The sequence below is a fragment of the Trachypithecus francoisi genome, unplaced genomic scaffold, assembly GCF_009764315.1.
Source record: "Trachypithecus francoisi isolate TF-2019V2 unplaced genomic scaffold, Tfra_2.0 Lachesis_group9, whole genome shotgun sequence".
Taxonomy (NCBI): domain Eukaryota; kingdom Metazoa; phylum Chordata; class Mammalia; order Primates; family Cercopithecidae; genus Trachypithecus; species Trachypithecus francoisi.
This window is the reverse complement of record NW_022681474.1, coordinates 57,919,390-57,946,615: the sequence shown is the minus strand read 5'-3', so window position 1 is coordinate 57,946,615 and position 27,226 is coordinate 57,919,390. Positions and strand designations below refer to the sequence as shown.

Here is a 27,226-nt window from a genome sequence, read left to right as displayed (position 1 = left end):
CAATATGACCTCCCAGGAGTGGAGGACCCCCAGGTTGCCTAAGGAGGGGTAAACTGGCCCAGGCTGAATATGGAGGTCAAAACTTCCATGCTGAGGCCGTGCGCGGTGGCTCACGCTTGTAATCCCAGCACTTTGAGACACTGCACTCCAGCCTGGGTGATACAGGGAGACCCCATCTCTAAAAATAAAAAACAAAACAAAAACTCCACGCTGCTTCTTTTTATTAAGGCAGATTTCTCACCTCGGCCAAATCAAATAAACCTTTATCTCCAAGCACCTGTGTCTCGATGTTTGGCATCAGCTACACAAGCCTGAATTTGGGGTTCTACAACATAACAAGATGCAGTATCTTGACCTTTACCTTGCAGGGAATGCCCTCGTCATGCCCAAGGCCACAGGTTGAAAAACATTTCCTGTAACAGTGTCAGTAAATACTTTAGGTTTTTGTGGGCCATGTGGTCTCTGATACAACTACCCATCTGCCTGCCTGCTGCAACTCCTGGACAGCCATAGACAGTATTAACAAATGGGCATGGCTGTGTGAAATAGGCCTGGCTGGGTGCCATGGTGCATGCCTGAAATCCTAGAACTTTGGGAGGCTGAAGAATGCAGCTCACTTGAGCTGAGAAGTTCAAGACCAGTCTGAGCAACATAGTGAGACCCCGTCTCTACAAATAATACAGAAATTAGCCAGGAATAGTGGTGTGCGACTCCAGTCCCAGCTACTTGGGAGGCTGAGGTGGGAGGACAACTGGATAACTTGAGCACGGGAGGCTGACACTGCAGCGAGCCAGCATCATGCCACTAGACCCCAACCTGGGAATCAAGAGGGAGATTTGCTCCTCCCCGAGTTAACAATCCTGGAGTAAGGTGATGTGTTTTGCTGTCCATGTTATGTTGTTACCTTGGGATGTCAGGTCATCTAACACATTCCTTTTCCCATCCCCTGAAGCCCTTTCCACCCATGCATCCTAAATCTAGCCGACTTTCAGGGGTGTGCAGGTACTCTTTGAATCTCCACCACTCTGAAATCTGAGGTCTCATCTTCACCGCATTCCAGCCCAGTTTCCAGCTGCAACTCCAGTTTCCAATGGAAACTTCGTTTCTCCGAGTCTCCCTCACCTATAGTCCTCTGCTTCCCCATGCAATACTGACACTTGAAGCATGGTAGGCCCATAGGTGGGCAGAGATCCCGGATCAGGGCTACAGCAGACAGTTCTCTCTAGGTTTCCCCTATGCCAGCCTTCCAAGCGCCTCTCTGCATCCTTGTATCCTGCCATTCCTGGTGATGCTGCTGCCCTCACATCAGGCCATCCAAGCATGCAGAACACTGGAACTAAGGACTGTACCTAAGCTGAGCCTCTGAAGCCCAATGGAGCTAGAAAAGGCTGAATACTTCACAGACTTAATTTTTAAAGCAACTCTCAGGGGTTTAACCAAGAGCATTTACTCTTTAAGATACTAATGAAGACCCTTAATACTGGTAAAATCATAACACTATACAGCTAGTAAAGGGGAAAATATTTTTGCATAGAATGGTTTTAAATAAACTCCATAAAGTCCTGATGGTTTGTATTTAGCATAAGGTTTAAAATGATAGTAATACTGTATGCTGTATGTAGAGCTGCCTGAATTTCAACACTGCTTTGTTGCCTAGGTGGGTAGCAATTTGAAAACAGGTCTTGAGCTTGTTAACGGGTATCCTGTCATAACCTAATCAACAAATGCACCCTACAGAAATCAGGAAAGTGACCAAAAAAAAAAAAAAAAAAGTTTAAATTACCATTTTATAAAAACTAGAAACAAAATCATGGCTTTCACAATGTAGCACTTGAAACTAAAGCTCTCCCGCTATCAACAGATGTGACTCCAGCATCAAGGCCCAGCAGGAAATGCCGAATGGTTTAGAACAGTGCATGTAAGTTGCCAGTGGCTGGGGCTGTGTGTCTATTTGATGCTTTCCGGAATGTGTGCTGCTAGTCACCATTTCCACCATTCACATATTTAACATTTTTATTAGACTTTTATTTAGCCTCATCATAAGAATATAAGGGAGATCATAGATTTGATGTATGAAATTTTTAAATTCACACTAAAATACATTACGATTAAAATGAATTATCTTCAACCACCCATTTTGCTATCTTTTGCTGAGTAGATAATCTGTGCCAGTCATTGTGAAAAAGTCTTTATTTTAAGAAAAAAATTTAGTTAACAAAAAATTTAACAAGTTTCACTTAGCAAAATACACCCAAAAGGAAATCACAGTACAAAGAAAGTTTTAAGTCAAGGCCTCACCAATTCCTACAGTATTAGTATTGTGTCTCAATTCTCAAAACTAACTTTTAAAAAGCTTAAACTTAACCTAAAGGATCTTAAATGAAAATATAAACTAGAATGAACAAACATGAGAAATATTTCTTTGAATCAGGGAGCTAGCACCTTTGAGTTTTCCAAAAAAGCACGTCTCCCCAGTGTGTTCACTGTAATGTGGTGTAAAAGATCCACATTTAACATACTTAAACTACTTAAACTCAGATAACATCACTCTGAAGTATACTACCAAAATGTTAATTGAGAAAAGCTGAAAATAGTTTTAGTTTACTCATTATCACATGCTAGAAGAAAATTTTGCATGAGAAAACACTGAAGAGGTAATTTTTTAATCCAGATTTCACAAACTCATGGTGCAAAATGGGTCCCCCAGCTTCCTCTATTATAACTGCTCTTAACTGCTTGTTGGCTGCCTGTGAAAATTTGATTGAAGTAACTCAAATGTTCCTAACAAAACTAGTCATAGCCACCCATGCTGTTCTGCCCACTATAGCCGGCCCCGTAACAGCCACTCACTGACTGGCTCTCCAGGCCACTGTAAGTGGCCTGGGCAGCAGACACGCCCATGCCTTGCATCACCTGGCTGCTATATGCCCCATTGCTGGCCCCTGTTGTTGAATTCAAGAAGAGTTCTATGTATCTGTGCTGCATATTGGCCCTGTCTTTGGACATAGCTGCCACAGCTTCTTCATGAGTAGCAAACTCAACATCTGCTTCGCCCGTCACTCTTCCATCGGGGCCGATTTCAATATGGACTCTCACAGGGTTGAGAGGAGAGAAGAAGTTGTAAATGTCGTTCTCGGTCGCTTTGTACGGCAGACCCCTCATGTGGACACAGTGGCCTGTGGTGCTCTGCACTGTGAACTCACTGTCGCCGTATCTGTGGTCATACATTCCGGAGAGACAGTAGCTGAGATCTCTCCCGAACAGGTCGGTGGTGAAGCCGTAGCCATCACTGAGGCCACTGTACTCCTCATAGCCCCCGTAGCCTGTGCTGTAGGCACCGGGCCTCATCCTCTCCAGGCCTGCCTGCTTCACGATGCCAATATACCTCCTGGCAGTCCCGGGGCGGTCATAGGGCCCTGGCCGCTGCACGGACATGAACTTCAGAGGGGGATCTGAGTATGACCTAACTTCCTCCTGGCTGCTCTTGAACACCTCGATGTACCTGTGCCCTATCCTCTCCTTGTGCTTCCCTAGAGCCTTCTCAGCTAACTCCTGCGAGGCAAACTGCACGAACGCTTCCCCTGTAATCTTGCCTTCGGGGTCCACAGGCAATGTGATCCCGTTTGGCACGATTTCCAACCCTGAGAAGAACTGAACAATTTCTTCCTTTGTGCATCCAAATGGTAGTCCTCGAAGCCGCACGAAGCCATCGTTGGCGCTGTCGGCACTGTTGGGACCGCTGTGCTTCAACACCCAATCCATCTCGGTTCTGTGGGACTTGAACACCTCAATGTACCGGTGTCCCATGCTTTCCCTGTCTTTTTTCAGGGCCATTTTTACATCATCTTCTGATCCAAGTTCAACAAAAGCCTCACCACTCTGCCTGCCCTCTCTAGTGTAGATGAAATGGACACCTGCGGCCCCATCATGAATCGTGCAGTCAGAGAGGAAGTTCTGCACGTCCTCAACAGAGCAGGACCAGGGCAGGCCACGGAGCTTGACCACAAAGCCTTCACCTCCCTCAGGGCCCAGCATCATGGACACTTGACAGGGTGGGTGTCAGGTGATCTTGGGTGTGGCTTTTTTGTGGCTGGAAAAAAAAAAAGACAAATTTATTTAATATGCACAACAAAAGTATGCAACAGAAATTTTCCTGATTTTACAGATGAGAGAGGTAGCAAGACATTAAGAAATATACCAAATACAATTGAGAGCCAAGATTTAACTCCAGGTTTCTCAAAAAATTACAGGATCACTCATAGGCAGTTTAAAAAACAAATCAGGAGTTTACAAGACAGGACGATGCATGTGAACGTGGTGCCTTCAACACAAAGAAATGTAAATTTCAGTCAGGTGAGAGCAAGCGCATTTCCTTGTTACATTTATTCCACGTTTGTCATGATAATTATGTGGCAGTTCACTCATAAGAGCACCTCAGTTCTTCTTCCTAAACTATAGGCCTCACATTTGGTTAAAGAGTAAATTTAGTAAATTTGATTGTTTATGGTGGATACTTTTACTTTCATGAGAAGGGATGGGAACATAGCAGGCTGTTTTTAAACCACGACATAGGGTAAGATTTTCTAATTTTCTCATTGGCAGTAATGTTGCCAGGATACAAGACAGCAATGGCTTCCAGTGTCTACAGAGGTATGATTTTGCTCCTAAATCGTCACTTCAAACTAAATACCAGATTCACCGGTTCACATAAAATATAGCAGAATTGCTGTCTTTTGCTTAAGATCTGGAAGAGGGCACCGGGAAGAAAGGGCAATCACAAGAGGGCTGAGAAATGCCCTTCCCACCAGGGTGGTACATGGCACCTGGAAGTCCAAACTCAAGTAAGGCCAACCACACACCGGAAGGCAGTCTTCTGAGAAAGAGCAGCAGATGACCCAGACGCCAGGGTATACAACATAGCCATAAGCAAGAAAAATACTGCAGTATTACGGGGCCAAAGACATATTTTTATATGAACAATGTCAAACGTGATGCTCAAAATGAGTACAGGAGTATGTGGAAATCTTTTTCTTTTTCTTTTTTTTTTGAGAGTTTCACTCTTGTTGCCCAGGATGGAGTGCAGTGGCACGATCTTGGCTCACTGCAACCTCCGCCTCCCTAGTTCAAGCGATTTTCCTGCCTCAGCCTCCCGAGTAGCTGGGATTACAGGCATGCATGCCAAGCTAATTTTTTTTTTTTTTTTTTTAAAGTAGAGACGGGGTTTCTCCGTGTTGGTCAGGCTGGTCTCTAACTCCCAACCTTAGGTGAACCACTCCCCTTGGCCTCCCAAAGTGCTGGGATTACAGGTGTGAGCCACGGCACCCACCTTTTTTTTTTTTTTGAGACGGAGTCTTGCTCTGTCTCCCAGGCTGGAGTGCAGTGGCGGATCTCATCTCACTGCAACCTCCGCCTCCCAGGTTCCAGTGGTTCTCTCCCCTCAGACTCGCGAATAGCTGGGATTACAGGTGCCTGCCACCATGCCCAGATAATTTTTTTGTTTTTGTTTTGAGACAGTCTCAATCTGTCACCCAGGCTGGAGTGTAATGGCACGATCTCAGCTCACTGCAACCTCCGCCTCCCAGGTTCAAGAAATTCTACTGTGTCGGTCTCCTGAGTAGCTGGGATTACAGGCCACCACACCCAGCTAATTTTTTGTCTTTTTAGTAGATACAGGGTTTCACCATGTTGGCCAGGCTGGTCTTAATTCCTGACCTCAGGTGATCCACCGGCCTTAGCTGCCCAAAGTGCTTGGGATCACAGGCATGTGCAACTATGCACAGCTGGAAATCTAATGTTTCAAAGTGTCATTTTACATCAAGCATAATAGGTATAAGCTGCTGGTCTTTTCAAGAAATATGGGCTCATCATGTGGGGAAAAATGTTCCATTAAAAAAACCCCACAATTTAAAAAACAGACAAAAAGTACAGGTAAGTGCAATTTAAGAAAAGGAAAAGCAAATTTATAACAAATGAAATGCTTCAGGGAAAACTAAATTAGTAACAAGTAGTTACCATTTTGACTGATCATATTAGTAATTTTAAAGTTTGATGTAGCCATTGCAGATGACATTTATCATACAGTGCTTCGTTATTTCAAATTGACAATGTCTAAAAGGATAATTGTGTAAATCTTTTAAATTTGCCTGTGTCTACACCAGATTATAAAGATAACAAGACATGTCTCCTCTCCCAATAACAAGCATAATGGCACAAATGAAACAGAACAGTATGTGATATCCTGAACACATCACCAAGACCAAATACCCGGCATTTACTCGTGAACTGTGATTTGGAATGCAAGGGCTTTGAAAGTATACAGCCTAAGTAAAAGACGTCACCCTTGCTAATGAGTGGAACATGGAAGCCTCTGGGAGAGAGTCAAGGGGAGCCTAACCTGGATTGCTCATTGCCTACCTCAAATGTATTGACTATGTACATCAACTCAATCAACTTTTCTAAAATAATCCTGAAGGGCAAAGGATTGGGCATAAATAATCCTATGTCCAATTCTCAAACTGTGCTTTGGGTCTGCAACAAACAGCGGGGTTTAGCCTCCACCTTAGAATGTAATGATCCCTGCCTCCCCAGGCCTTATCTAAATCCCCTGCAGCAGCACAACATGCTGACCTGGCAGAGCAAGGTCACAGCCACTTCTTCCTCTCCTGCCCATGGAGGGAATTCTGTGCTAACAGCTCACAAGCTCCTCCTTGGAAAGTCAGGGGAAGTTTGTATTGTGTCTCTTGGGATAATGGGTCCGGGATTGCACAATTACAGGTGGGGGCTCCTTATGCAATTCCATTCCTAACACCCGGTCAGCCTAGGCACCACCTGTCCTTTTGTTTTTGACCATACACTGGTCTTGCTCCTCAAACATGGAAACTATCTGAAGGCCTCCCTCAAGTTCTGTTCCCAGCCTTCGGTCCAGTCATCATTCTGGGTAGGGGAGATAAAGCCATACTCCACTAACCATTTTCTCCTGGACCCTACACCTCCAATGATTTCACCATTCCCTTCAGGAAACCCCATCCTAATCACATTCCCCTCCTTTGTAGAGACCCTGGCTTCCTCATCCACACAGCCTCTCATTCTCTCCTCATTCTTCATAATCCAGCTTAGAGCAAGTATCATTTTACATTCCTTCCTCACAATACATGGAATTCATTCAATGAACTTCTTCCTTAACTGTACGCACCCAGTAAAACCAGAGCTCTCTGTAAGATTCCAAACAAGTATCTGACTACTCCATGGATGTATTGAGTGGCTCAGCTGCACACAGACAAGACAAATGGTGCCTCTAGGCTGCGATTTCTCAGCCTCAGGACTACTGACATTTTGGACCAGACAGTTCTTTGTGGTCTAGCGGCAGGCCCAGGCACTGTAGGATGTTTAGCTGCATGCCTGGTCTCTGCCCACTAGATGCCAGCAGCACCCTTCACCTCCTGTTCTGACAACCAAATGTCTCCAGACATTCCCAAATGTTCTCTGGTGGCTAATGCTGCCCTCAAGTTGTCAAATACCATAGAAAATCAGGGTGAGGCTGGGCACAGTGGCTCCAACCTATAATCCTAGCACTTTGGGAGGCCGAGGTGGGTGGGATCACTTGAGGTCATGAGTTCCAGACCAGCCTGGCCAATAGACAAAACCGTGCCTCAACCAAAAATACAAAACACTAGACTGGGTGTGGTGGCTCACGCCTATAATCCCAGCACTCTGGGAGGCCGAGGTGGGTGTATCACGAGGTCAGGAGATCGAGACCATCCTGGCTAACATGGTGAAACCCTGTCTCGACTAAAAATACAAAAAATTAGCCTGGCGTGGTGGCAGGTGGCTGTAGTCCCAGCTACTTGGGAGGCTGAGACAGGAGCATCGCTTGAACCTGGGAGGCAGAGGTTGCAGTGAGCCAAGATCACATCACTGCACTCCAGCCTGGGCGACAGAGTGAGACTCCGTCTCAAAGAAGCTTGTCCAAAGCCCTTCAGATGTCTGGGGCAGCCTTACAGATTCTCACCTCCTCTCCAGCAGGTCGACATTACTCTCGGAAGCGGACTTTGTGAAGTTAAGTCAGAGTCTAGGAGTTTGTAATCAAGTAGTGGGCCCCTTACAATGGACATTATGAACAGCTCTGCTCTGGGTCCAACCTCACATACCCCGGGTCCATGCTTTTTTCTCTCCCCTTTCTCCACTGAGCACTGTCTACTTGGTAATTAAACATGCTCAGTTTTACCCAATCATGCCATACCTCCCCTGTGCCAACTTTGTCTCTAGCTACTTGTTGATTTGTTCAGTAAAATCTTGTCAAAAGGTCTCTACTGTCACTTCTACTCCCCACCATTAAAACTGCATGATCAAGGTCAAGAGTGGTGGCTCACCAGAGTCCGGAGTTCAAGACCAGCCTGACCAAAATGGTGAAATCCTGCCTCTACCAAAAACACAAAATTAGCCGAGCATAGTGGTGGACATCTATGCTGAGCGCAGTGGCTCACGACTGTAATCCCAACACTTTGGGTGGCTAAGGCAGGCAGATCACTTGAGGTCAGGAGTTCCAGACCAGCCTAGCCAACATAGTGAAACCCCGTCTCCACTAAAAATACAAAAAATTAGCCAGGTGTGGTGGCAGGCGCCTGTAGTCTCAACTACTCGGGAGGCTGAGGCAGGAGAATGGCATGAACCTGGGAGGCGGAGCTTGCAGTGAGCCAAGATTACGTCACTGCACTCCAGCCTGGGCGAAACAGTAAGACTCTATCAAAAATAAGTAAATAAATAAATTTAGCCGGGCATGGTGGCAGCACCTGTAATCCCAGCTACTCCGGACGCGGAAGCAGGAGAATCGCTTGAACCTGGAAGGCAGAGGTTGCAGTGAGCTGAGATCGTCCAGATCGTGCCACTGCACTGCAGCCTCGGTGACAGAGCGAGACTTGTGTCAAAAACAAATTAAAAAAAAACTACATGATCTTCACGGCAAGAAAAAAAGCAAATGTTTTCATCTTCATCTTAACCATTCCTTCCCGGAAATCCTCTCTTTCACTCCTGTTGGCAATTACTCTTGGTTTTCCGGTCAATTCCTTAGACACTCTTAGTCTCTGAGTCCTTCCTTAATCATAGGGAATTGGGCTTGGGCCCAGTCCTCTTCTCAGTGGCCCCACCTGCTCCCAGGGTCTCCATAATCATCTCCAGGGTCAGGAGATATGCAAGCCTCCAGTCTTTGGCTCCCTGAAGCCCAGACGGGTAGATGCAACTCTACTCCACAGGTTCTCCTCTGTGCCACAACTGAACCTCACATTCTCTCTTCTGTCACACTCCAATAGCAGCATGACTGCCCCTATCTGCACTCAGAGGCTCCAGAAGGAAACTGGAGTAATCCCTGACCTTCTCTCAAGCCCTCAAATCCAATCAACTCATCAACTCCCTTGGATGATGCCATTCTCCACAGTATCCTCATCCCTAAATCCTATTCAACTCCTTGACTTCCTCAGCAATAAAGGTGCCTCACAGCTCTACACTGTTCCTAACACATTGTAATGGCAGCTTATGAACTCAGTAATTCTTTTCTTTGTGAGTTATCAAATTGCCATTTTCTTTATCTCATACTGTATTTCTCCTATTCTAATTCCTGTATGTACAAACAGCCAATTCCAGGCTACTGATCTCTTTTAAAGTATTCCAAGCATAGGCCTGTAATCCCCAGCACTTTGGGAGGCGGGCGGGTCACCTGAAGTCAGGAGTTCAAGACCAGCCTGACCAACATGGAGACACCTCACCTCTACTAAAAATACAAAATTAGCCAGGCGTGGTGGTGCATGCCTGTAATCCCAGCTACACAGAAAGGCTAAGGCAGGAGAATTGCTTGAATCCAGGAGGCAGAGGTTGCAGTGAGCCAAGATCGTGTCACTGCACTCCAGCCTGGGCAACAGGAGCAAAACTCCATCTCCACAAACAAAACAAAACAAAACAAAACAAAAAACAAACAAAAAACCCCATGTTTTCCAAGCATAGTGGCTAAGCCTTACTGCAAGCCCACCATCTACGGCTCAGGTGTACTTTTAAAACTCATCACTGTCCTGCTTCCAAGTCCTCAGTGGTTTCCCATGGACCTCAGAACAAGGACCAGTTGGGTCCCTCAGGCCTTGCAACTTTTGCCTGCAACACTCTTCTACCTAAGCTCACTTCACTTCCTTTTTTCTCCTGGAATGTGCCAAGCTCTCTGCTCCTTCAGGGATGTGACGCACATAGTTGACACTCATGGTTAATTCTCTCCCCAAATATACTCTGTTCAACCTTCTGTCTACCTAAATCCCACTAATCCTTAAGGTCTAAGCTCAAATACACCACCTTTCTCAAATGTCTTCACATTATCCGAATTAAGTCTCATGTTCTACACTACCACAGCACTCTTGCTGTGTTGTTAAAGGGGTCTTCAAACCCACAATGGGAGCCTACTGGGGAGACACTTGTGCCTGTTTTGTTGGTCACCATGACCCCATCCTCAGCACAGGCTTGACCCAGCTGGCCCAAGATTAGCCAGGATTAACTGCTGCCCATGTGCAGGGGGGGTCAACACCTTCCTCAAGAATGCAGTAGCCTGCCTGGCTAGGCTGAAAAAGACACACAAGCAGCATCAAAAAACAAAAACAAAAAAACACATTTCATAGAAGAATTACTTAAAATGCCTAATCTCTTACATGTCGTGTTTTGCACCAGGAAATGTTTCAGAAGCAAAATGACTTCCTCTCTGAAGGCAAGGTGAAGAGACCATTCCTTTCCAAAACACATGTGTACACACCACTTAAAACACTTACTGCTTATTTTTACTCCAGAATTGGTTTTCTTTTCCATTTCTCAGAAGTCCTAAGGCTTTTCATTAACTAAAACTCAAGCTGAAAAGAGTCCTGTGGTGTCCTGCTCAAGGTTCAAGTTTGTGACAAAACTTTTTTCACTCCAAGCTGCTAAGCAAATTTGAGTGTAACAAATATAAATACTGCAGCTGAAAAAGGGCTCTTCTTAAAATAGCTCACCTTAAAAACAACCGCGGATGCCTTCAATGGGAGACACTTCTGGATGGTAATAACTGTCCTAAAAAAACAGAGCGATATTGGCTGTATGGTCTCAAGATCCTGGGCACTGGCTCTGGGATCAGAACTCCAGGTAAGGACAGGATATAGCCGGGAAGCCCTTTACATAGCCCCTGGGTTTAAATTATATCTCACACCCCATCCGCCTAACAGCATTTTGGAAGTATTATCTTTTCACAGGGCAATACAGAGCACAACAAAAGGGAAAGGCCTTATTGATTTTGATGAGATTTACTCTTGATGAGATTCTCCTGCCTCAGTAGCTGGTATTACAGGCGTGAGTCACTACACGCAGCTAATTTTTGTATTTTCAGTAGAAACGAAATTTCACTGTGTTGGCCAGGCTGGTCCTGAATATGCCTGACCTCAGGTGATCTGCTCGCCTCTGCCCAATTCCTGAGTTTCTACACTGAGGACCCCTAAGTGCTGGGAGGAAATTTAATTATCAGGGGCAGGGCACTTGGGAAGTAGGTGGGTGGGGGAGAAGTGACAACCACAGGGGATTTGACCTTAAGACCCCTCTTTCACTGGGATAGCACGGGCATGGGGCAACGGTGCTTGCCAGAAATTGTTATAGGAACACCTCTGTAAGCAGTGTGGAGACACATCCAAAAGACACTTCCAGTTTTATTGGGTAACTTCTTTGAAATATGCTTCACTAAAAAATACATCACAATAACTAGATCAGCAACATCCCAGTAATAACGCTGCCCCAAAGGACTAGGACACGGACTGAGGGCTACGGAATTCTGAGAACTAAGCTGCATGAGTTTTGGAAATGTGGAATTAATAAAATCAATTAATTTTGCTGAACCTGACGTCTTAAAATGAAGACAACTACATCTGCCTTGTCTTGCAAACTTCCAGTGATTATAACATAAGACACTCTTGGGGGGTGTACAAATGGAAAGCATTACATTTATTAGGAAACCTATTCGGGGTGAAATAGTTTCAAGTACTCTGGATCAGGTTTTCAAAAGGGTTCAAGAAATCGTCTTGTTGAAGGATCTAAAGGGTGGAACCAACCCAGTCATCTTAATGATCTGATCCACTTCTGCCCTAGTTTATCCCTGCGTGATCCACAGACCAACACCCTGAGGCCTCTGGGGACATGCACAAGCTGGCAGCCAGACCCACGTACACCCATTTACCCCAATGGACCAGCCGCTGTGAGCCTGTAGACTACGGCCACAGCGCACTGCCAACGCACGCAGAGGGAGAGTCTGGTCTCCCCGCCCTCAGCACCAGGAAACCGCTGGGGGCGGGGAGGGCTGCTCAGCTCCCCCAGGTGACTGGACCCGGAGGTTTTCCGAGCGAGCTTGCACGCGGTCTACCTAGATAATTAAAACAGCGACCCTAAAACCGATCTGGGTGGGGGCTCAGAATCTCCATTTCCAAAAAGCGCTCTCGAACGAGCTCTTCGCTGTGATACAGGTTGGACGGGATTAACGCTTGCCTTCAGGCAGAGTCAATCAAGATAAACAGGGCGCGCCGGAGTCCTACTAGTCTGGCTATCTGCAGAGTAAACAGGGCCGTTCAAGCACCACCCACCTCGTTTTCTTTTGTTCAGGACAGGACTCGAGGAGGAACCCTGGCCTCCCCTCCTAGACACACTCCCGTGCTCCCAGGGAAACGAGGTACCATTCTCGCTAGGCGGCTGGGAGCGCTTTCGGCCGCGTCGCCCCCATTACTCAGTTCCACTCTCAAACCAAAGTCCACCCGGTCGGGCCCACGGACTTTCATGCTCTAAGACTTACCACCGAGGCGAGAGGGACTGGTTTCTGTTGCTACCAGGCAAGCGCGGCTGGCAGCCAAGAGCCCCGAAATTCCACCGAAGCTCAACCACGCAGAGGGCTCCGGGGAAAGTCCAGGTGCATCTTTTTGTTCTCAACCTGCAACAGAAATCCAAGTGGTGGGGAGCCCCTTCCGCGAGGTGGGAGGCCCGGACGCGCGATAAGCCTGTTTTGGCGGGAAGCAGCGCCTAGGACCCGAGACAAGGTGACGGCGACGTTCCCGCGGCCTCCTCCCGGCGCTCCGGCAGCCTCGGACCGCCCGGCCCGGCAGGAAGGTCGGCCCCAGGGCCTGCGCGGGCTCGGGCGGGAGCTTCCGGGCGGGGGGCGGAGCAAGCGGGGCGGGGGGAAGGGGGGCAGGGACTGGAGGACTCCCGGAGGGAAAGGCGCCTCACGGGAGGGGGAGGGGGAGGGGGAGGGGGAGGGGGAGGGGGAGGCGGGGGGGAGGTAGGGGGAGGGGGAGGGGGCGCCAGGCGGGCTTCCGAGGCCCTGAGGGTGAGGGCGACGGCGAGGTGGGGTGGGGGCTGTTTCCCCGGCCCGCCGAGCTAGCCTGCCTGGGCGGGACCTCCAGGACCCACGGTCCGAGCGGGGCTGAGGGGAGGGAAGGAAGAGGCGCTCCTAGGTCTGGGTCCGTCTCTGGGCGACCGGGCCTGCGGAAAAGGACCTGGGGCCCAGGCGGCCGGGGCTGGAGTGGCGGGCTGGTGCGCCCGCGCAGCAGCTCACCACGCCAGGGACGGACCGTCGGCCCCGAGGCGGCGCGGGGTCCGGAGTCCGGGAAGCGGAGGCCTCGTGATTCAAGACCGGCAGCCGGACGTGGGTCACGGGGTGTAGAGGAGGAAGTGCCACCGCCGGGCCCGCCAAGATGTCACCAATGGGAAACGCGTGCCTGCAGGTGCGGCCCCGTGGCCCGCGCGCTGGGCCCAGGCAGGAAGTGGGGGAAGGAGAGTCAGGGCGGCGGGAAGATAGTTCTCCGAGTTCTCCCGAAGGGAGCTGGGCGCGAGCGCGACCTGGGGAAAGTCCAGAGTGCCAGCCACGGGGAGGGGCGGGCACTGCAGAGTGGAAGAGAAGCCAGCAAGTTAGACAGCCTTTCTCCGGGAGGCCGCCTCTAAATTGGAACTAGAGGAGGTGCCTTGGTTTGTACATTTGACCGTGGATACGCGTAAAAGATTTTGAAAAAAAATCTTTGAAAAACAATTTTTAGAACGCAATTCCTAAAACTTTTAACCACGCAATTTTGTGGACCTCTGAATCTTAATTCAAATGAACTGGAGAACAATTATAAAGCAATTTCAATAATATAAGCAGTGATATTTTATATTACGGAATTATAAATTTTGTTGTAATTATGCTGTAATTTTATTTCTTTAAAAGACCCTTTTTAGAGCCACAAATATTTGCAGATAACTGATTTCTCGAATGTTTCAGATTACTTGGAAAGTGGAAATACACATGAAGCAAGATGTGCTATGAGCTAGTCATTATTAAAGCTCCTGATGCAGTTTCATTACACTTGTTTCTACTTTTGTGTATGTTTGACTTTTTTTTTTTTGGTTTTTGTTTTTTGAGAGTCTTCACTCTGTCGCCCAAGCTGGAGTGCAGTGGCATGATCTCGGCTCACTGCAACCTCTGCCTCCTGGGTTCAGGCGATTCTCCTGCCTCAGCCTCCCGAGTAGCTAGGACTATAGGCCCATGCCACTGTACCCAGCTACTTTTTGTATTTTTAATAGAGACGAGGTTTCACTATGTTGGCTAGGCTGGTCTTGATCTCTTGACCTCGTGATCCCGCTGCCTCTCTCCCAAAGGGCTGGGATTATAGGCACCAGCCCCACGCCCGGCCTGTTTGACATGTTTTTTTTTTTTTTTTTTTGAGACGGTGTCTCACTCTATCCCCCAGGCTGGAGTGCAATGGTGCGATCTCGGCTCACTGCAACCTCCCCTCCCAGGTTCAAGCGATTCTCCTGCCTCAGCCTCCTGAATAGCTGGGATTACAGGGACACGCTACCACGCCCAGCTAATTTTTGTATTTTTCGTAGAGACAGGGTTTCACCATGTTGGTCAGGCTGGTCTCCAACTCTTGACCTTGTGATCCACCCACCTTGGCCTCTCAAAATGCTGGGATTACAGGCGTGAGCCACCGCACCCTGGCCTGTTTGACATTTTTAACAGAATTATTTTGAGACGGGGTCTGACTCAGTTGCTCAGGCTGGAATGCAGTGGCATGATCTTGGCTCACTGCAGCTTCAACCTCCCAGGCTCAAGCGAGCCTCCAACCTCAGCCTCCTGAGTAGCTGGGACCACAGGCATGTAACCACGCCGGGCTAATATGACTGTCTGTAAAAGTGAGAGAAAACAAGTCTTTACAGTGCACTTACTAGATGACAGGAATTACAGGGAACAGTAACATACTGCATATAGTGATGTAAAAACTACAAGGACAAATGAGCCAGTCCTTCCCTCAGAATAGTTCCAGATAAAAGAACCCACAGAATTATGGTTATGTTATAAAATAAAGCAATTAAGTTTTAGAAATCCATCTTGAAATATCTGTGATGGCTTGGATTTGTTTGAAGTTGTCCACAAAATAGTAGGTGGGGAGATGGAGAATTACTGTCCATGATTAGTAACTGTTGAATCTGGGTGACAGGCACATTAGTCTCAACATCCTGGGCTCAAGCGATCTTCCCACCTTAGCCTCCCCCAAAGTAGCTGGGACTACAGTTGCATGCCACCAAGCCGGGCTAATTTTTTCCTTTTTTAGTAGAGACAAGGTCTCTCTATGATGCCTAGACTGGTCTGTAACTCCTGGGCTCAACTGATCCACCTTGGCCTCCCAAAGTGCTGGGATTATACGGGTGAGTCACTGTGCCCGGCCCAAGGCAAGTTTTAATTATTGATCAGTCACCATAGGGTTCCTGCCTGTGAGGGAACAACGTGTGCACAAGACTTGAGCCAGGGGTCTTATTGTGCAACTGCAGCTAGGTCTGAGATCAATGGTAGGAGATGCATAGCCTTAAAGGCCTGGTTTGCTGTTCAAAGGCCAGTGGGAAGGCATTTAATGGAATGTGGTGTGATTGGAGTTTTGCTTTTTAACAGTCTAGATGCTATCTGGAAAATGAATGGTGGGAATAGATACATAGAGACAAGATGGGAAGGAATGAAACAAGTCTAGGAAGACTGCTGAGAATTGAAGAATGTGAAAGAAGAAAAATGACTGAATCTGGAAATTGATTGACTCACCAAGAAATACTGCGCACCTAAAATATACAGGAACTGTAGTGGTAAAGAGACACAGTTTCTGCCTTGGTGGGTCCAGTAACAGTGGAGTAGGAAATCAAGAAATGCACAAATATATGACGACAAATTTTGGAATGAACAAAAAATAGAAAATAGGGATTAGCTCAGATTGGGGTTCTGAGGAAGTGACATTTAAACAGGAGCATGGGTGAGTGGGAACACTGAGTGATGAATTTCATGTAGAAAGAAGGGAAATTCTTTTTTCCTTGATAAATAGCTGAGGTTTTAAAGTAGAAGCTGGCCAGGAGCAGTGGCTCAAGCCTGTAATCCCAGCACTTTGGGGGGCTGAGGTGGGAGGATCACTTGAGCTCAAGAGAGTTCGAGACCAGTCTGGGCAATATAGTGAGACCCCCATCCATCTCTATATAGGAAAAATAAAAATGAGGGGAAAAAAAAGACAAGTTAAAAGCCCATTATTCTTTTTTCCTTCTGTACGTTATTTCCCCTCTGGATACTTGTTCAAATTATTTATATTTTTTACCCAAAGCCCTTTACTAGGATACATTTTGGTGCTGGATGCTTTGTATTCATATTCTTATTTCGTGGTGAATTCTTTCGATTGAAGAAAATTTAGGATACAGCTGCTGCTGCTGCTCACATCTGTTCACCACACGAGAAGCACAAGATGGGTCTTGGGGGCAAAAATTCCCCATCACGGTATATAGTATGTGAGCAGATCATAGACCTATTTGTTATGGATGTCTTCCTTTTCTGTTGGAAATGATATTGAAAATTGGACTTAATGGCCTCAAAAGTCTCTTCCAACCCAGCAGTTTTATAAAATCCCTATTGTGACTCTTAAGTACTTCCTGCTGTCATGAACTCAAGAATTATGATACAAGACACTAATTCCATTACAAAAAATGCACCAACGCACACATTTGTACTTAATTTTTCAAGGGCACATGGATCTGAAGTGTGAGAATTCTAACCCAATTCACACAACATGCCAAATTCAATACACAGAGCTATCCTAAAAGCTATTAAGGACTGAGAAGTGGCCGGGCACGGTGGCTCATGCCTGTAATCCCAGCACTTCAGGAGGCCGAGGCGGGCGGATCACGAGGTCAGGAGGTTGAGACCATCCTGACTAACACAGTGAAACCCCGTCTCTACTAAAAATACAAAAAATTAGACAGGCACAGTGGCAGGCGCCTGTAGTCCCAGCTACTCGGAAGGCTGAGGCAGGAGAATGGCGTGAACCCAGGAAGCGGAGCTTGCAGGGAGCCCAGATCTCACCACTGCACTCCAGCCTGGGCAACAGAGCAAGACTCCATCTCAAAAAAAAAAAAAAAAAAGAAAAAAAAAAGGACTGAGAAGCTGCAGATGTAGCATATATTAACATTTTAAATGTTTACTCCATTATTACTACATTTTTATCCACCAAAGGGGATCTGTTCTGATCTGCATGCAACAGGAAAGCTGTTTTCCATTACCATCTTATCAGGTTCTTTCACTTACTTGCTATAGCTAAATCTGGGGGGGATAACACACTGCTTCCCTCAGCATTCATTTCTCAAAAGCTGTGTTACTAAAAAGCATCAAGAGTAGTATAATGTAATGTTACATTTGAAATACACTATTTGTATTGAAATTAATATAAGGGACAAATTTTGACTGATCATATAAAACAAGCAACCATTGCTATTTGATATTGATTGCATTTTGCAAATGACTCAAGAATCATGATATCCAAGGTAAATGTTCCTTAAAATGTTAATAAAAAGCAAAACTGCTACTAGACTGCTGTTCCTAAAAATAAAATCTGTTCTTAACTGAGGGAAAATGTCATTATTTGGATTACCTGGACTAACTGGAAATAATACTCATGCCTACCTAAGAAATGGGTGTGTGCAGATTCCACTAAACAAAAATATAACTGATAGGAAGATCAATTTTGTTTTTCCCAGACCACCTCCTGTACTTCTCTCTCCCTTGAGCAAGCAGCCCCTAAGTAGGTGCATAGTCAAACCCTGGAGCTGGACAGAAAGGAGGCCTGTGGGGTATCCTCAGTCCCCTGAGGAAGGTACATCCCCTGGGATGGGAATTCTTTCTGAAGCCTCCATGGAAATATGACACCTTAGGTTCCAAGCAGCAGGCCCTGAGCTGAGACTGCTGGCCCTGAGCTGTGCTGCCCAGGGGACCACTGCATTCTGCCTTGGGAGAATTGTGGAGAACAGAGAGATGGAAAGAGGAAAGGAACATGACAGTTTGCGAGGGACTCCAGCACTCAGAAATAACGTATCACACCTCAGACTTTGGCAGGTTTCAGGGAACAAGAAGTGCTAAACAAAAACCAAAATGATTTTAACAGGAAAAAAAAGAGCAACTTCAGATACCACTCCATTACAAAACAACAACAACAACAACAACAACAACAACAACTACTTTCTGGAACTAAAATCAAGTTTCAAATTTAAAAGTTAGGAATGAATTCAAAGAAAGGAAAATCCACTAGAATAAACATCAAAACAGAAACAATGGGGGAGAAGATAAGAGATCTGGACGACATATTTTTTCCAAAGCAGTTTCCGCTGTACTTTAAACTTAGGAGTTTTACCAACACATGCCTGTGCTGTGTCTTTTCAAAATATCCTAATGGGAACAACAGGGATCTTAAGCCTGGAAAATTCACTTCTATGCTTTATCATTTCTCTTGCTGCCTCCATCTGTTTCTTTTTCTCCTTCTGGAATTCCTACTATTCACATTATTTCTCCTGCCTGAAAAGAAACCAACCCTATCAACACCCTTATCTTAAGACTTCTAGCCTCCATAACTGTGAGAAAATTTGTTACTAGTCTCTATTACTTTGCATGGCAGCCCTAGCATACTAATACACCATGTTACCAAACCAGACAAAAATATCACAAGAAAACTAACTTCTGAATTCTATGTACTTTAAGAGGGTCATATATGGTATCTAACATCAACTTAAATTAGAAAAGATATGTATTTGTAGGGCCGGGCGCGGTGGCTCAAGCCTGTAATCCCAGCACTTTGGGAGGCCGAGACAGGCGGATCACGAGGTCAGGAGATCCAGACCATCCTGGCTAACACGGTGAAACCCCGTCTGTATTAAAAATACAAAAAACTAGCCGGGCGAGGTGGCGGGCGCCTGTAGTCCCAGCTACTCGGGAGGCTGAGGCAGGAGAATGGCGTAAAACCCGGGAGGCGGAGCTTGCAGTGAGCTGAGATCCGGCCACTGCACTCCAGCCCGGGCGAAAGAGCAAGACTCCGTCTCAAAAAAAAAAAAAAAAAAGAAAAGATATGTATTTGTCATAAACATCATAATTCTATTAGATGGCCCTATTCTAATCAAATAACATATGATGGGTTTATCAGGATGTAACATAGTAAGTAGGAGTATCTGTATTTGTATTAGGTGAAGAGTTGTCTAACAGGAGGCATACTGTTAGGATAAATCTAATAGGAGTCTTAATCTGTCATGCCTTTCCTTAATTATGATGGCTTTGTGTGTGTGTGTGTGTGTGTGTTTTTAAAACGGTCTTGCTTTCTTGCTCAGGCTGGTATGCAGTAGTGCAATCACAACTCACTGCATCCTCTATCTACTAGGCTCAAGGGATCTTCCCCACTTAGCCTGCCAAGTAGCTGGCATTACAAGTGTGTTCGCTGTCACATCTGGCTAATTAAAAATTCTTTTTTGAAAAGATAGGGTCTTGCCATCTTGCCCAGGCTGGTCTTGAACTCCTGAGCTCAAACCCATTCTTCCACCTTGACTTCCCAAGTGTTGGGATTACAGGTGTACTACGTTGCCTGGTCTGTGTCACTTTTTCTCTTCTGAGTCGGAGTCTGGCTGTCACCTAGGCTAGTGTGCAGGAGCACGATCTCAGTTCAGTGAAACCTCCACCTCCTGAGGTCAAGCAATTCTCCTGCCTCAGCCTGGGATTACAGATGCACACCACCACCCCCAGCAAATTTTTGTATTTTTAGTAGAGATGGGGTTTTGCCACATTGGCCAGGCTGGTCTTGGACTCCTGGCCTCAAGCAATCTGCCTGCCCCAGCCTCCCAAAGTGCTGGGATTAAAGGTGTGAGCCACCCCGCCCAGTCTGTGTCATTTTCAAGAGATCTTTTTCCTAGCCCAAGCCCATATGGTTATCTGAACTTACAAAGCGCTGATGTTTTTACCTACATTTTTACACTTAGATCTACAATGAACTTGGAATTGATTTTTTCATTTCCAAAAGAGTTTACAATTAGTTCATCAAGTATCATAGGCTAATTTCACTCAAGAACTCAGATGCGAAAGTCCAAACCAAGTATCCGTCAACCAAATCCAGCAATATGTAAAGCAATATTATGACCAAGTTGGGTTTGTTTCAGGAATGCAAGTGTAGTTGATCATTTCAAACTCAATCACTGCAATTTATCATACTGATGTATCAATGGGGACAAACTACAGAGGTAATTTTTTAATGTTTTATGAGAAATGCTAAACTGAATTTATGTCAAAGAAGAAACGAGGCCATGTACTGTGGCTCAAATCTGTAATCCCAGCACTTTGGGAGGCCGAGGTGGGCAGATCACTTCAGCTCAGGAGACCACCCTGGGCAACATAGCAAAACCCCTTCTCTACAAAACAAAAAAACAAAAAAATTAGCTGGGCATGTGGCACACACCTGTATTCCCAGCTTCTTGGGGGGCTGAGGTAGGAGGATTGCCCGAGCCCAGGAGGTCAAGGCTGCAGTGAGCTCTGTTCGCACCATGGCACCCAGTGTGGGCATCAAAATGATTTGAAAAACAAAAACAAAAACAAAATGTGGGGGGCTGGGTGTGGTGGGTGGCTCATGCCTGTAATCCCAGCACTTTGGGAGGCCAAAGCAGGCAGATCACTTGAGAACACCCTGGCCAATATGGTGAAACCATTTATACTATTAGATGGGCGTGGTGGTGCTGCACGCCTGTAATCCCAGCTGCTCATGAGCCTGAGAATCGCTTGAACCCAGGAGGCTCAGGCTGCAGTAAGCCCGGATCCTGCCACTGGCCCCAGCCTGGGTGACAGAGTGAGACTCCGTCTCTTTAAAAAAAAAAAAAAAAAAGGAAAACAAAAGTACATCTTAGAGCGATCAAATGATCATTGAAGGAGTTATCTTATAAAAGTATTCCTGCTAATAAATGAGAAGGAATCGATTATTAAAATATCACTAATTTGGAAACCATTTAAGAAAATAATAGATCTAGGTAATGATCATTAATAGCTGCTGTAACATGACAAAAGAGAAAATACCAACCAATATGTGCCTCTAGTAGGAGCACAGCACCTCAACTAAGTATTCTTTCCAAAAACTCTCATCTGAATCAAAACTACCTCCAGGCTGGGTGTGGTGGCTCACACCTGTAATCCCAGCACTTTGGGAGGCTGAAGCAGGTGGATCACCTGAGGTCAGGAGGTCGAAACCAGCCTGACCAACAAGGTGATTCCCTGTCTCTACTAAAAATACGCCTGTAATCCCAGCTACTCAGGAGGCTAAGCAAGAGAACTGCTTGAACCCAGGAGGCGGAGGTTGCAGTGAGTCAAGATCACGCCATTGCACTCCAGCCTGGGCAACAAAACCAAAACTATGTTTTAAAACCAAAACCAAAACCAACACCACTTCTAGAAGTAACTATCACTTTACAGGAAATATAAAGAACAGAGACTCAAAGGCCACCAGGGAAAAACAATCAGAAAAATGCGAAGTGTGGGGAAGGAATGCTGCAAGACAACACCACAAATATAATGGGGAATGGCGCCTTTAAGAAACGGGAACCTCTAGATGATCACTGATACAGCATCCATTCACCACACCTGAAATGTGTATGTGTAAAACTCATTGGATTTTGACAGGTTCCCAGGATTGTTTTTAATTATTTTAGTCAAGATCATGGAGAAACGAAAGTGTTTTAATAGTGGATACATATTAGGTTAAATTATTAATACAATGAATCACGTTTCCTTTTACCACTAGAGAATGTAAGATTGGCCGGGCACGATGGCTCAAGCCTGTAATCCCAGCACTTTGGGAGGCCGAGACGGGCGGATCACGACGTCAGGAGATCAAGACCATCCTGGCTAACACAGTGAAACCCCGTCTCTACTAAAAAACACAAAAAACTAGCCGGGAAAGGTGGCGGGCGCCTGTAGTCCCAGCTACTCGGGAGGCTGAGGCAGGAGAATGGCGTAAAACCCGGGAGGCGGAGTTTGCAGTGAGCTGACAGAGTGAGACTCCCTCTCAAAAAAAAAAAAAAAAAAAAAAAAAAGAATATAAGATTACATTTATAGCATACATTATATTTCTATCGGACAGTGCTGCTCTGAATTTAAAAACTTATCTACAAAATATAAGGTGTGACTTTGGATCCTGACTCAAACTAACCAGTTGTTTAAAATATTTAATACGGAAACATTTAAACCCTGGAAACTTGGTATTTTGGAATATATTTTTAGGTATGATAGCATCATGGTTAGGTTTTAAAAGTTCTTAGAAATACTGCGGATTTATTTATTAATAAACACCTTATTGGTCTGCGATTTGCTGTAAAATAACCCAGGGTGGTCTTGGCTGAGCTCAGTTCTCCTTCTGTCCACCCTGTTGCCCTCCAAAAGAACCGTAGCTCAGGGGAACTAAGACAGGGCAAGGGCCCCGGCAGGGGAGGGGTGGCCCGGTCCAACTTGGGACCCAGTCCCAATTGTGTCCCTGGGCACGTGACTTCTCCCAACCTCCATTTTCTCATCTGAAACACGGGGCTAATAGCAACCCCTTTTACAGTAGTCCTGAGCATGTAATTAGAAAATGGAGTAAAACTTCTAGGACCTAGTAAGAGTCAACTAATGTGGTTCTCCCGAAGAGCAGAGAACCAGAGCTCAGTGACGGAGAGGGAATTAGAGAAGTCAACTCCACGGAAAGGGCCTGTCACATTTCTGCAGCCCCTGCAGGCATCTACCCACACTAGGCTCTCATTTGCCTCCAGGCTTTCCAAGGTTCTGGCCACGTGGGAGAAGTAACTTTTTATTTACTCACTATTTTCCCTTAAATAAATTGCAATTTTTACCTGAATAAAGCTTTGTAACGCTACCCTTAACAGAAAACTTGCCAGTTTACAAAAAGTGGCCGGGCATGATGGCTCACACCTGTAATCCCAGCACTTCGGGAGGCAGAGGCGTGAGAATCGCTTGAGCACAAAAGTTTGAAAATCAATCTGGGCAACATAAGGAGACCCCATCCCTACAAAAAATACAAAAATTTGCCGGGCGTGCTGGAGAATGCCCGTGGTCCCAGATACCCGGCGGCTGAGGTGGGAGGACCCCTTGAGCACAGGAGGATCTCGGCAGCGAGCCGAGATCACACCATTGCACTCCAGCCTGGGCAACAAAGTGAGACCCTGTCTCAAAATATAATATATATATTATATATAATATATATATATAATTTTATAAAGACGGGGTCGGTCTCTGAGGCCCAAGCGATTCTCCCACACCTCGGCCTCCCTAAATGCTGGGATTACAGGCGTGAGCCACCTCGCCCGGCCGGTAGTGACTCTAATCTACAGAATGCACACCGGAATGTAATACCTACAAGGCAAAAGATCTTCTAGCTTAGGAATAAAGCAATCTCTCTCTTTACATTCATTACAACAGTAATGTCTTATTTTATAGTTATAAATTCTGTAAGAGCAACGAGTCACTTTTCAGGGACAGCACTTAAGATATCTTTCACCTACCTACAGAACCCAGTAAATTTTTATCTTACTAGGAATTCAGAGATAACCACGTATCTAACTTTTAAAAATATAACGAAGTAGAAAGAATTATATGTGTATATTTTTGGAAGAATTAAGATGACTTTTTGAAAGGAACGACTGAAGACAACACTTTCAGAACTCCCTGCCGCCTAAGGCTGTGGCCCTGACCCCGGCGCAGCGCCCACCCCGCGCGGTTCCGGGAAGCAGCCGCCGCCGCCGCCCGTTGCCCTTCGCGCGCAGCCGCCAGCGCGCGCCTCCTCTCCCGCCACGCAGATGGCCGGCCCGAGCCCCCAGCGCCCGCGAGCAGTTTCGAAAACTAAAGAGGCGCGTTAGCTCGTCCCCGAGCCGCTTGGAGACCGAAAAGCCGCAGCGAAGGGCGCCCTGTGGGCAATGGCCGAGCTCGGCTCTCCTTCCACCCTCCCGCCAGGACACACGCGGAGCCGAGCAGGGATCCCAGGCACCTAGCGGGAGAGGTCCCCGCGACCTGGGCGGTCTGGCGGGGAGGGCGAGTCGGGTGCCCTGCTCCTCAAAACCCTGGTCCACGACTCTGCGGCTGGGGGAGCAGGGCAGCCGGCGCAGCAGGAGCCGGGCCCCGTCCACAAGTTTCCTAGGAGCAGGGCGGAATCGACGAAAATGCTTCATACACACAAGCAGAAGGGAAAAAAAGAGGGACGACTAAGCCGAAGAGCGCGCACGAGTCAGATTTTCACCCCAGATACAAACACGATACCTCTAGGAGCAGGAGACCAACACAGAGACCGCGCTACGAGGACACGCGGCGCCGCCGAGGAAGAAAAAGGGCCCAGGGCAGAGAGCGAAGGCTCCGGGAACCGGGCGTGGGAGGAGGGCGGAGCCAACTCCCCACAAGGAAGTCTTGTGCAACTCTCAGGCGCCTGCAGCCACGTGAGCGCGCGGCTTTCATTTTATTCAGGTATTATTACTATTGTTATTACTTCTTCTGAGACAAGGTCTCACTCCCATCGGCCAGGCTGGAATGCAGTGGCACAATCACTGTCACTGCAGCCTCCACCTCCTCAGAGCAAGCGACTCTCCCGCCTCAGCCTCCCGAGTAGCTGGGACAACACGCGCGCGCCACCACACGTAGCTTTCCTTTTTTTTTTTTTAACTTTTTAGTAGAGACAGAATTTCACTATGTTGCCCAGGCTTGTCGGGAACTCTTGGGCTCAAGAGATCCTCCCGGCTGGGCCTCCCACTGAGCCAGGCCTGTTCTCACTTTCAGAGCCCGCCGGTGGTCGCCAGCGCCCGACCGGGAGGCTGAACTAACGCACCGGCCGGCCGTGTCTTCCCGGCCGCCCCTGACTCCAAAATCTCAGCCCGCGGTGCTCACCGCGTGGGACCACTGTCTGGGCGTGCAGCTCTCGACCTCCGACACTTCGTCTCCCGATCCCAGTGGGTCCAGTTCTCGCCGGTCCCACGTACCGGCTCCTCGACCTCGAATCCGTCCCCCAAATCTCAGCGCCGCGGCCCCTCATTATGTGCAGTCCTCGCTCGGTCCCAGATGTGCGGCGCTTAAACTCACATCTCTCTTCCCTGATCCCAAATCCCAGCCCCAGCCCCACGATCCCCACCCCAATAGGCCCAATCCCCAAGTAGTCCGGGAACGGGGCCCTGGACTTCGGAAGGTCTCCCCAATCTCAAATCCCAGGCCCACGGTCCCCACCCCCAGGGGGACCCGGTCCCCGCTCGGTCACGGGTGTGCGGCCTTCGACCTCGGAGACTTCGGCCACCCCTCACCTCGGCCTCCGAGTCTCTACGCTCCCGCTCTCACATCAGACACCCCGGTGGTCCCTTGGAGCACCTAGAGGGTGGGACGTGGGGAACTTGGCAGTTGTAGCAGAGGCAGTTGAGGCTTGTTGACCATCACCATGGAAACCCCCGGTTGCGAGCACTGGGCGGGGCCTGCGAGGGGCGGGGTCAGGCGCGCTGCCGGCCCCAGTCCTTAGCGCCTGCCCGTCGAGAGCACGCGGCTTTGCCGGAAGCCCTCCTGCTCCCGGTGTGCCAGGCCCCGACTCGGCCCTACTCCCCGGCTCGGCCCTTTGCCCTGGGCACCCGGAAACAGAAGCCCAAGGAGCCCGCGTCCCCACCCCGCTGCTACCTGCCGGCGTGACACAGATTCGGTGCCACCCCGAACCCCACCTTAAGGAAGACGCGGCGCAGTCCTGCTTCCACGACGGAGCCGGAAGGACGCAAGGACCGCGGTAGGGCGGAGCTTCTGCGTCTTGCACCCGGGGGCGGGGCCGCGACGGCGCTACTGTGACGCGCCCAGAGCGGAGCTACCGGTTGGCCGGCCGGGCGCGGAGCTGAGCCGACACTGGGGGCGGGGGTGTGGGGGAGGCGGCGGAGGCGGACGAGCGAGGACGTTTCTGGAGAGGAGAAGGGAGGGGTGGGGAGGGGATGGGAGGAGGAGGAGGAGGAGGAGGAGGGAGTGGAGCGGCGGGAAAGATCCCTCTGACTGCCCCTGGGGCCCTGGAGGAAGGCCGCTAGTGAGCCCCGCAGGACACTGAAACGTGCGCTCAAAGGACGCCTGATTTGAAGACTAGGATGGGAAAAGGAAATGAGAACCGATGGCAGGCCGTGGTGTCGCAAGCGTGTGGTCCCAGTAATTTGGGAGGCTAAGGTGGGAGAATCGCTTGAGCCCGGGAGGTCGAGGCTGCCGTCATCCGTGACTGCTCCACTGCGTCCAGCCTGGGCGACAGAGCGAGACGCTGTCTCAAAAAATAAAATAAGGAAAGAAGTACACTGAGGGCTGGGCGCGGTGGCTCACGCCTGTAATCCCACCACTTCGGGAGGCCCAGGCGGGCGTTATCACGCGGTGAGGAGATCGAGACCATCCTGGCCAACATGGTGAAACCCCGTTTCTACTAAAATACAAAAAATTAGCCGGGCGTGGTGGCGCGCACCTGTAGCCCCAGCTACTCGGGTGGCTGAGGCAGGGGACTCGCTTGAACCCGGGAGGCGGAGCTTGCGTGAGCCGAGATCGCACCACTGCACTCCAGCCTGGCGACAGAGCGAGACTGCGTCTCAAAAAAAAAAAAAAAAAAAAAAAGTACGCTGAGTACTCCAGAGACCGCTTAAAGGCGTCTCAGAGCGGGGCAAGCCTTAGGAGGGATTTGTCAGGTTGAAGTTGCTCACGTGGTAATTCCGTGGTGTGAGAAGCCCCCAAACCTCAGAATGTAACTCAGACCCAGGTCGAGGGCAAGGTTTTCAGTCACAGAGCACCTGAACACAGAGATTTGGTGGCTAATGGCTAAGCCAGGGACAGATTTTTTTTTTTTCTCATGCTTTGTAGGGCTAATAATTATAACCATTT

At 47.9% G+C, this 27,226-nt stretch overlaps 2 protein-coding genes across 13 annotated transcripts; one reads left to right on the top strand and one right to left on the bottom strand.

Moving 5' to 3' along the window:
• Positions 1–1,999: 1,999 nt before the first annotated feature.
• Positions 2,000–26,165, bottom strand: HNRNPF (heterogeneous nuclear ribonucleoprotein F). Of its 12 annotated transcripts, none has more exons than XM_033209192.1 (4): positions 26,053–26,165; positions 12,827–12,961; positions 11,013–11,070; positions 2,000–4,090 (listed from the first exon to the last, which is right to left on the bottom strand). In XM_033209192.1, the coding sequence occupies exon 4, from the start codon at positions 4,036–4,038 to the stop codon at positions 2,791–2,793; it is 1,248 nt and encodes a 415-aa protein (XP_033065083.1). In that variant the 5' UTR covers positions 4,039–4,090; positions 11,013–11,070; positions 12,827–12,961; positions 26,053–26,165; the 3' UTR covers positions 2,000–2,790. The 12 variants fall into 12 exon arrangements, with proteins under 12 accessions (XP_033065083.1, XP_033065089.1, XP_033065085.1 ...); XM_033209198.1 differs by having other exon boundaries at positions 26,012–26,133; XM_033209194.1 differs by lacking the exon at positions 26,053–26,165 and adding an exon at positions 13,583–14,334.
• On the top strand, positions 12,181–25,734 carry LOC117082267 (serine/arginine repetitive matrix protein 2-like). Its single transcript, XM_033208892.1, has 6 exons — positions 12,181–12,357; positions 12,821–13,002; positions 13,752–13,934; positions 24,169–24,400; positions 24,507–24,826; positions 25,136–25,734. Exons 1-6 carry the CDS (start codon positions 12,181–12,183, stop codon positions 25,716–25,718), a joined length of 1,677 nt encoding a protein of 558 aa, XP_033064783.1. The 3' UTR covers positions 25,719–25,734.
• Positions 26,166–27,226: the final 1,061 nt, after the last annotated feature.

Excerpts from the sequence above, each read along its gene's own strand:
- HNRNPF (XM_033209192.1), bottom strand. The coding sequence starts at position 4,038 with ATGATGCTGGGCCCTGAGGGAGGTGAAGGCTTTGTGGTCAAGCTCCGT.
- LOC117082267 (XM_033208892.1), top strand. The coding sequence starts at position 12,181 with ATGCACAAGCTGGCAGCCAGACCCACGTACACCCATTTACCCCAATGG. Across the intron at positions 13,003-13,751 it reads TGGGGAGCCCCTTCCGCGAG|GTGCGGCCCCGTGGCCCGCG; the intron begins GTGGGAGGCCCG and ends GCGTGCCTGCAG. Across the intron at positions 13,935-24,168 it reads AGTGGAAGAGAAGCCAGCAA|ATGGCCGGCCCGAGCCCCCA; the intron begins GTTAGACAGCCT and ends CCCGCCACGCAG.